Source organism: Chinchilla lanigera, unplaced genomic scaffold (assembly GCF_000276665.1).
Source record: "Chinchilla lanigera isolate Chin_1 unplaced genomic scaffold, ChiLan1.0 scaffold00105, whole genome shotgun sequence".
NCBI lineage: Eukaryota > Metazoa > Chordata > Mammalia > Rodentia > Chinchillidae > Chinchilla > Chinchilla lanigera.
Genome location: NW_004955506.1, coordinates 6,426,874 through 6,436,076, shown reverse-complemented (window position 1 = coordinate 6,436,076; position 9,203 = coordinate 6,426,874). Strand labels below are relative to the sequence as shown.

The following is a 9,203-nucleotide window of genomic DNA, read 5'->3' as shown; positions in this document are numbered from 1 at the left end:
CTATGTAGTTCAGGCTGGCCTTGAACTTAATATATAGCCCAGGCTGGCCTCTAACTCATGGTGATCCTCCTGCCTCAGCTTCTAGTTGCTGAGATTGTAGGTGTGTATCACTACCCCCAGCTAAGATATTTTACTTTTTTATGCTAAGTCTCAGAGATCTGATGTGTTTTTGTTGTTGTTACTGTTTTTGTGTGTGTGTGTGTTTGAGACAGGGTCTCACTGTGCAGCTCAGGCTGGCCTTGAGCTTACTTTGTAGCCCAGGCTCTGATATGTCTTTTAACACCCACAGCACATTTCCGTTCAGACCAGCCCACGTCAAGTGGTCAGTACAGCAAGGTCTTGATGTTCTTTGTTGATACTCCAGGCCCAACACTTCAGTCTTACAGGGAGCTGAGTGGACATCTGTTTCCACTGTAGGCCACTGCTCTGGCTGCCTTAACCGTTTTCAGGCTTAGCCTTGTCTGTGAGATTAGAATGAAGAATAAACCAAGGGCCCTTGGAACAAGGAGTATATTCAGGTGCAGAAGTAGTTCCCTGCAGTAGGCACTGGGACCACCTAATTGAGACAGCACAGAGCAGTGATTAATAGCTCCAGCTGTGGAGTTGTTTTCTTACTTTTTTTTTTTCTTGGTACCGGGAATCAAACTCAGAACCTTGCACCTGCCAGGCAGGCATTTATGCCCCTGAGCTATATCCCCGGCCCCAAGCTATGGAGTTATAAAAGTCTCATCTCTTCTATCTGCTTGGTAGGTTTTTGTTTTGTTTTGTCTCATCTCTTCTGTCTCCTTGGTAGGTTTTTGTTTTGTTTTATTTTTTGTGGTTTTTTTGGTACTGTTTTTGGTTTTTTGAGACAGAAGCTTTCTATATAGTTCAAGGTGACCTCAAACTCATGGTGATGCTCATGCCTCAGTCTCCTGAATACTGGGATTACAGGTATATGCCACCATGCGCAGCTAACCTTGACTTTTCTGAACCTTATTTTTCTTTATTCTTTTTTTTTTGTAGCTGTTACGCTTTAATGGAGGGAGGTATAAAATACATCAGTGCAAAAGAATACTTTACATACTCATTACCATAGTGATTCATTTTTGGTTTTTTTTTTGGTGTTTTTTTTTGAGACAGGGTTTCACTATGTAGTTCATGCTGGCCTTGAAGTCACAATATAGCCTAGGCTGGCCTCCAGCTCTCATCAGTCCTCCTGCGTTGGTCTCCTGAGTACTGGGATTACAGGCCTGCGCCACCACGCCCAGATGAACCTTACTTTTCTTATCTGTAAAATGGAGACCATAGCACTCTGAAAGACTGAGGCAAGAAGATTGGAAGTTTGAGCCCAACTTAAGCAGTTAGCAACTTTGTGAGACCTAATCTCAAAAACTTAAGGGCTGGGGATGTAGCTTAGAAGGCCTTGGATTCAATGCCCAAAACCACAAAAAAAATAGATAAGCATAAAATAAAGACCTCGATGTTATGTGTATTTTTTCATCACTATGGAGATTGACAGTTAATGCAAAGTACTGGCACATAGTAAGCACAGAGCACACAGTGTCAATTGAAATAATGTGGGAACCTTTTTGTTAAGTACTAGGGGTACATGGTCTCCTTTAGAAGATAGCCAGGAGCACTTTTGCAGGCAGTAAGCCGGCTGACCCCTGCCCACCTCTTGCAGAGCCACCCCTAAGTGACGACCTGCAGCCTTCCTCAGCTGTGTCCAGCCCCACCCAGCCAGGTCCCGTCTTGTACATGCCATCTGCTGCCGGAGACTCGGTGCCTGTGAGCCCCTCCAGCCCGCATGCCCCCGACCTCAGTGCCGTACGTGCCTGTCCTGGGGAGTGGGTGTACCCCAAACTCCTCAGCCTGTGCTTGGGGAGAAGTCCTGGTTTCGTACTTAAGCTAAAGGGTTTTGCCTTTCTTGCCCCAGGGATCTTGTGTATCACAGTGGGAGCAGGGTTGTATCTTCAGGTCCTGTATTGATCATCCTGGAACAAACCCTTCTGTCATACCTCCCTGCCAAACCCTCAGAGGCTAAGGGTGCTTGTTGCTACCCATTGGTGTTTGAAAATGGAACCAAACCCCTTTTTGAAGACTCCCTTTGAGGCAGGGATGGAGAGTGGGTCAGGCCCCAGCCTGTGTTATGCTTACCAGGTCCCATTCTTCCCTGCAGCTCCTCTGCAGGAGCAGTAGCCTGGGCAGCCCATCCAACCTCTGTGGCTCTCCACCGGGCCCCAGCAGGAAGACTACGAACCTGGAGAGCCTGGTCTTCCCTGGAGAATCTAGCCTCGCCCCTGGTAGCTATAAGAAGGCTCCTGGCTTCGAGAGGGAAGATCAGGTGGGAGCTGAGTACCTGAAAAATTTCAAATGCCAGGTAAGGGATGAGCAGCACATCAGAGAATGCCTAAGCCCAGTGAGCTTCCCCTTCTGCATGAGGCGAGAGGAGCTTGGAGGAGAGGCCTGTTTGTGCTGTGGAAGGAGGCTGGGAGCTAGGACTTCTTGTCCTCGGCCTCTGTAGGACTGAGCAGTGAGTAATGTTGCCCTGTTTCCAGCTGAGGACAGGAGGGCTCAATAGACGGTACAACTACCCAGAGCCCATAGAGCCAGTCAGTAGCAGAGTAGTATTCCTGCCAGCATGCAGTTCTTTGCCTGCCTTCTGTTGCCTTGATGGAATGGCAGGGCCTGGAGGAGCAGGACAGAGGCCCCTGACTGGGCCTGGAAAGAAACCTGGGCCTGTCTGTGGCATTGTTACCTGGAAGAGAGGGGCAGCTCCCTGCTTCGAGTAGTGGAAGGAGTGGCATGGAGAGGCGGGTGCATGACAGTGGACAGTGTCTGCCACCACCTGCTTCCTGGTCCCTCAGCCACGGTGGTCTATGCAGGGGCTAGGTGGACTCCTAGAAGTTCCCCAGCACTACACTGACCTCCTTCCTTCCTTTTCTCTCTCAGGCCAAACTAAAACCCCACTCACTAGAGCCCAGGACTCAAGAGCAGCCTCTGCTTCAGCCCAAACAGGTACAGAGCTCTTGGTTTCCTGCTTCCATCTTGGTATCTGTCATGGACAGGACAGGCCCAGAACCTCAGAGCGTGGGGATTAGGCCCTGGAGCCCATCCCTTCCCAGTTCACTTGCAGTCAGAGGTGTTCAGGGAGCATCACACTGTGCCAGGGACCACACTGCTCCCTTTGCCTACTACACGGGTAGGGGCAAGTGGCCTTCCGCTGCCAGCCTCTCTACAAGCTGTGAGAGTATGGTTGCCCAGGTCTCAGCACAGGGCTCAAGCGGCCTGTGGCCTAATCCTCACCTCTGGTCTTCATCACCTTGTCTCCCAGCCTCTAGGCATGGCTCCACAGGCAGGCCACCCATTGTCTCTCCTAACTTTTGTTGCAGGACGTGCTGGGGATCCTCCCTGTGGGCAGCCCCCTGACCTCAAGCATCTCTTCCAGTATTACCTCCAGCCTGGCAGCTACTCCTCCCAGCCCTGCGGGCACCAGCAGCACCCCTGGCATGAACGCAAATGCTTTGCCCTTCTATCCCACCAGCGACACGGTAGAGTCGGTCATAGGTAATCAGGCTCGGCATGTGTGAGCCTGGGCTTGGGCCTGGAGGCAGGGACACCAGGCCTCTGAGGTAGACGTCAATCAGTATACCAGTCACCTTAGAGAGCTGATCAAGGGCTGTCAGGGTGGGCAGTCTGGACTCTTCGAGCTAAAGGGGAATAAATGGTTTGCTTACCTGTAATCTCCCAACTCTTCAGGACGTTGAGGCATAAGAATTGCAAGTTTGAGTCCAGCCTAAGCATTTAGTAAGATCCTGTTTTTGACATCTGTTTTGGCTTGTTTATTTGTTTGTTTGTTTTTTGAGACAGGGTCTCACTCTGTAGTTCAGGGTGGCCATGAGCTCACTTGGTAGCCCAGGCTGACGTTGAATTCGAGGTAATTCTCCTGCCTCAGCCTCCCGAGTGCTGGGATTACAGGCATGCCACCACCATGCCTGGCTGTTTTTTTTTGTTGTTGTTGTTTTCTTTTTGAGACAGGGTCTCACTATGCAGTTCACGCTGACTTTGAGCTCACTTTGTAGCCCAGGCTGGCCTCGAACTTGCAAAGATCCTCCTGCCTCAGCCTCTAGAGTGCTGGGATTACAGGTGTGTGCCACCACACCTGGCCTGTTTTGTTTTTTTGAGACAAGGTCTTACAATATAGTCTGGCAGGTTTTGAATTTAGGATGCTCCTGCCTCAGTCTCCTAGAGTGCTGGTATTACAGGAATGTGCCGCTATACCTCACTATAAAACCTCTCCAAAAAAAGGGGCTGGGGATGTAGCTTAGTGTAAAGTCCTAGGTTCATCCCCTAGTATTACAATGAATGAAGAAAGTAAACAAACAATAAAACAACCAGGTGGGCATGGTGGCACATGTCTGTAATTCTAGCACTTTGGGAGGCTGAGGCAGAAGGATTACAAATTCAAGCCCAGCCTCGGTAATTTGGTGACTTAGTGAGACCCTATCTTAGAACAAAAAGGTGGGGTTTGAGGATGTAGCCCAGTGCAAGGGGCTAGGGTACAATCGCTAATACCAGTAAAAAGTTTAAAAAATAAGAAGAAAATAAGCACAAAGTGTAAAGTCAAGACTAGCTTAAAAAAACAAACAAACAAAAAAAAAACCTCAGCGGGTCGTGGTGGCTCATACCTGTAATCCCAGCACTCGGGAGGCAGAGGCAGGAGGATTGTTGCAAATTCCAAGACCAGCCTGGGCTACAAAGTGAGCTCAAGGCCAGCTTGAACTGCATAGTGAGACCCTGTCTCAAAAAGACAAAAAAAAAAAAAAACAAACAAATAGCTCTGAGAATTCTTTCATATGATTACAGTCACTCCAAAACATGTGGTGTCCCATCCCCATTCATTCTGTTCCTAGGTGTCCTTGTGCAGTGAGCAGCCTACATAACTGTCCTCTGAGTGCTAGACATTAGAGATAAGTGTCCCTGGTCTGGGAAGTAGCTCTCAGGGACAGAATGTGTGCTTAGTATGTCAGAGGCCTTGGTTCAATTCCCAGTACAATGTCAATGTCCTTTTCCTTTGTGACTTATTTATAACTTCCTACTTTGTGCCTAATCCTATGCAGGCCCTTTGAGGAGACAGATAACGATGTGGAGGAAATCTGTTCACAGTCCCGTCCCCCAACTCCTGGCCAGTTCAGGGGAAGGCATTGGCATTTGTCAGGGACCCAGTATGCACTGGCTGCAGACAGCCCAGAGACCTGCCCACCCCCAGTAAGCTCAGGGTGACACACATATCCTGTAACACTTCAGTCAGAGGCAAACTCAGATTGGACCTTGATTCCACCTGGGATATCAAAGGCAGCTTCAGAAAGGAGAGATACTTGGACTGGACTAGGTAGACAGCTTCAGGGGTCAGTGCTGGCAGAGAGAGCCCAAGCAAAGGCGCAGTGAGGGCAGTAGATGAGATGGTTAAGGTTATTGAGGGCCTGGAGCCTAGAGTTTTGGCCCTTGGGAGGCGCACATCTGGATCTCTCTGTGCCTAGAGTCTGCCTTGGATGATCTGGACCTGAATGAATTTGGGGTGGCTGCCCTGGAGAAGACTTTTGATAACAGCACAGTGCCCCATCCCAGCAGCATCACAATCGGTACTGGGCAGTGGTTGGACAGGGTGGCTTGGAGGGTGCTCTCTGCTTGGTGTGGCTTGCCTGGCCTCACCCCGTTGCCTTCTGGGGCCTCTCTTGCAGGAGGCAGTTTGCTACAGAGCTCTGCACCTGTGAACATCCCTGGCTCCTTGGGCAGCTCTGCCTCTTTCCACTCAGCATCCCCGTCTCCTCCTGTCAGCCTCTCTTCACATTTCCTGCAGCAGCCTCAGGGCCACCTGAACCAGTCAGAAAACACATTTTTGGGAACCTCGGCATCACATGGATCCTTGGGTAAGAAGAGTGGGAAGACTAGGAAAGGAACCTGGACTAGAGGTTAGATCAGGGGCTTTGGGCTGGGGGACTCCGCCACCCCTACCTTTGTGACTGTAGATGAGAAATTGGGCTTCGTTGCCTAAGTTTCCTCTACATGAAGTGAATGCCACGGTTAGGTTAAATGAAATGCTGTGAGGAAGTGCTAGGACAGGCTGGGGTGGCAGCAAGCAGTGGTCTCAAGAGTTGCCCAGGTCAAGGGCTTGTCTTCAGTGCAGTTTCAGCCCAGTTGAAAAGGTGATGGTGGAGCCTCAGTAAGAGTTCTTGCCTAGCATGCATAAGGTTGTGGATGGGTTCAATTCCCAGCACCCCCAAAATAAAATAATTTTTTTTTTTTTTTGCGGTACTGGGGATTGAACTCATGACCTTGCGCTTGCCAGGCAGGCGCTTATGCCACTGAGCTATATCCCTGGCCCCAATAAAGTAAAATTTGATACAGTCACCCAGAGCTCCCAGAGGCTGCCTGCTCATGCAAACCAGGGTGGCAGTAGACCAAGGGAGAATTTGGAGCAGGCCCAGCCCAGGCTCAGGGTACTCTCTCTGCCAGGTAAAACCACAAGGGAGATACTCAAATCTAGCCTAGAGGGCTGTTTGCCCAGCCCAGCAATAGAACAGTGGGGGCTGGGGCCCCAGAGGTCCCTACAGGCCCTAATATCACAGCCAGGGGCTCATCTCATGGGAACTGGGGTAGTGTCCCTGAGGTAATGACGCAAAGCATTTGGCACAGCCCGGAGTGGGTGCCTCTCAGTAGCAGCAGTGGCCTCTACAGGAGCTATTCAAAGGCCAGAAAGACACAGCCCTGAGGATGCTGGGCCTCCCAATCAGACAGAGGAACTAAGTTCCTAAAGTTTTGACCAGCTGCGGCACTTTCCTGGTCCCCTAAAGGTTTGACAGTACTTTCCAGTTTGGATGAGATTGCTCTGTGGTATGGGCTGTGTCTACATATGTGTTAGTGTTATATTGTGCTCCTGTTCTGGTGGTGTCTTGACTTGGCCCTGCCTACTGGCCTCACACATCCCCTCACCAAGTGAATCAAACATTCGTATAGGTGCACGTGTTGGCTGAATGGCCTCTGCCATTAGAACAGGAGACAGAGACAATGGGGTCTGCTAAGAAGACCTCACGGGACAGGGAGTGTGCTGCTCTGAGGAAGCAGCTCCTCTCCAAGAATACAAATGCCACCTACATGAGGATGGGAGCAGTGTGGGTAGGCAGAGCTTGTTGCAGGGCAGTCTGGTGTCAGCGCAGCAATCTGGAGGTCCCTCTGGACAGAGCAGATGAGCCCAAAGACAGCGCACACCATAGGGGCTCTATAGGACAGTGCACCTCTTGTATGAGTATACTTGTTGCTCCAGCACAGTGTCTGAACTCTGGTTCTGGAACATCCTGGCTACATTAGTAAGAAAGATAACAAAGAACAAGTCACTAGAATATGTCTGGGCATGAAGGAGACCAGGGATAGGGCTTAGTCTCAAGAACATGAGGGCCTGCCCTGGAGACCAGCGAGCAGGGCACCAGGTGTTGGTTCCCCTCCACTGGGTGTGTGAGCAGGTGAGTAGGCAGCTTAGCTTGTGAGAAAGAAGCCTTTGGAGTTCAACACCCACGTGGAACTTGCTCCGTCATCACTCAGCGTTCTTGTGATTCTTGGTAGCACGTTTTCCCAGTGTCCTCAGCCATAGGACATGGGAGAGGCCCAGAGCTTCCTGGTTCCTCCCCCTCTAGCCAGTCCCTACTATCATGTGAAGTGCTGGCTTATGGCTTTTCATTTGCTTCTTCCAGTCAAGTGCCCTCTGGAGAGGGTATAAGAAGGCTTTGTGAGCTGTAGCTGAACTCTGAGGTCACTGTCACAAATTGCCACCTATAGGAGCCTTCAGGCTATTCTTCCATGCAGTACTTCCTGAGTCCTCCTCTGAGGCCAATAATGGGAACTTCATTGTACACATGGGAATGCTTTAAGTGGCAGCTATTAAGTAGCAAGTGGTACTGAAGATTGTGTCCAGTTCAGCCCAGGGAACATCCAGAATGTCCCTGCAGAATGCCCTAGCCTGATGAGTGGCTAGGGCCTCCAACATCTGCCCCATGCTCAGCCAGCCCCAGGAAACACCTGGGCCCTGAACAGTTGACATTCCCCCACCCTACCCCCACACAGGTCTGAATGGGATGAACAGCAGCATCTGGGAACATTTTGCCTCCGGAAGCTTCTCCCCAGGCACCTCCCCTGCCTTCCTCTCAGGGCCTGGGGCTGCTGAGCTGGCGCGGTTACGCCAGGAGCTTGACGAAGCCAATGGCACCATCAAGCGGTGGGAGGAGTCCTGGAAGCAGGCCAAGCAGGTATAGAGCCCCATGCCCATGGTGTCCCTGGTGCCTGATAGCACCCAGCCCAAGCCCATCTTACCCACAGTGGGCATGGCATGGGGGGTGGGAGAGTGGGGGCTCAAAGAACAGAGCAGAAGCTTTTGTTTGCCCTCTTGCCTGTGGGAGGACTGGCCTTGCCAGTTGGGATACTGGGGCAGCTAGTGTCACAGGCCTGGAACTCCCTCCAGGAGCTGTTTGTTGTAGCCCTAGCCGCCAGCCCACCTGCTTCTCTCTGGAAGTCCCCACTCTCCAGGGATACAGGTTCTAGGTTCTAAGATGGACCCTCTGTCCAGCCATCACCCCGCTGCCCCTGGGGATGCTGGCCAGGATGTGGTCCTGCTGTGCTAGGCCCTTCCTCTTCCCTCCCCACAGAGGAAGGTCTCCTGCAGATCCTGAAACCTCTCTCCTCTGCAGGCAGCATCAGCCTCCTCCTTGCCCCCTCCCCAGACTGCAAGCCCAGCTTCCCAGCAGGCCCCACAACCATCATGGCCCACACAGGTTCCCAGAGATGGTCTCTGGGGGAATAGGGGGGCAGGGGCAGGGGGTCATCGTGATGAGGCACTGCGTGTTGGGCCCACAGGCTTGTGATGCCTGGAAGAAAGAGGCAGAGGAGGCCGGTGAGCGGGCCAGTGCTGCAGGTGCAGAGTGCGAGCTGGCCCGGGAGCAGCGGGACGCGTTGGAGGTGCGGGTGAAGAAGCTCCAAGAGGAGCTAGAGTGGCTTCACACAGGGCCTGATTCCCAGGCCCTGCCCACCTTTCCCGACCTGGAGGCACTCTCACTCTCCACCCTCTACTCCCTCCAGAAGCAGCTGCGGGCCCACCTGGAGCAAGTGGACAAGGTCAGCCCTGGAGGTCAGGGTGCACTGGGTGGGGGTGCATGCTAGCCTGACCAGACCCA

The 9,203-nt window shown here is 51.8% G+C and overlaps 1 protein-coding gene across 1 annotated transcript in view; it reads left to right on the top strand.

Moving 5' to 3' along the window:
* The window catches only part of Unk (unkempt family zinc finger), a 45,769-nt gene that overhangs the window by 34,330 nt on the left and 2,236 nt on the right, over positions 1-9,203 (top strand). Inside the window, exons 8-15 of the mRNA XM_005407478.2 lie at positions 1,667-1,809; positions 2,162-2,362; positions 2,935-3,000; positions 3,375-3,549; positions 5,523-5,624; positions 5,724-5,912; positions 8,101-8,282; positions 8,887-9,144. Coding sequence (XP_005407535.1) covers positions 1,667-1,809; positions 2,162-2,362; positions 2,935-3,000; positions 3,375-3,549; positions 5,523-5,624; positions 5,724-5,912; positions 8,101-8,282; positions 8,887-9,144 — 1,316 coding nt within the window. The remainder of the gene's footprint in view (positions 1-1,666; positions 1,810-2,161; positions 2,363-2,934; positions 3,001-3,374; positions 3,550-5,522; positions 5,625-5,723; positions 5,913-8,100; positions 8,283-8,886; positions 9,145-9,203) is intronic.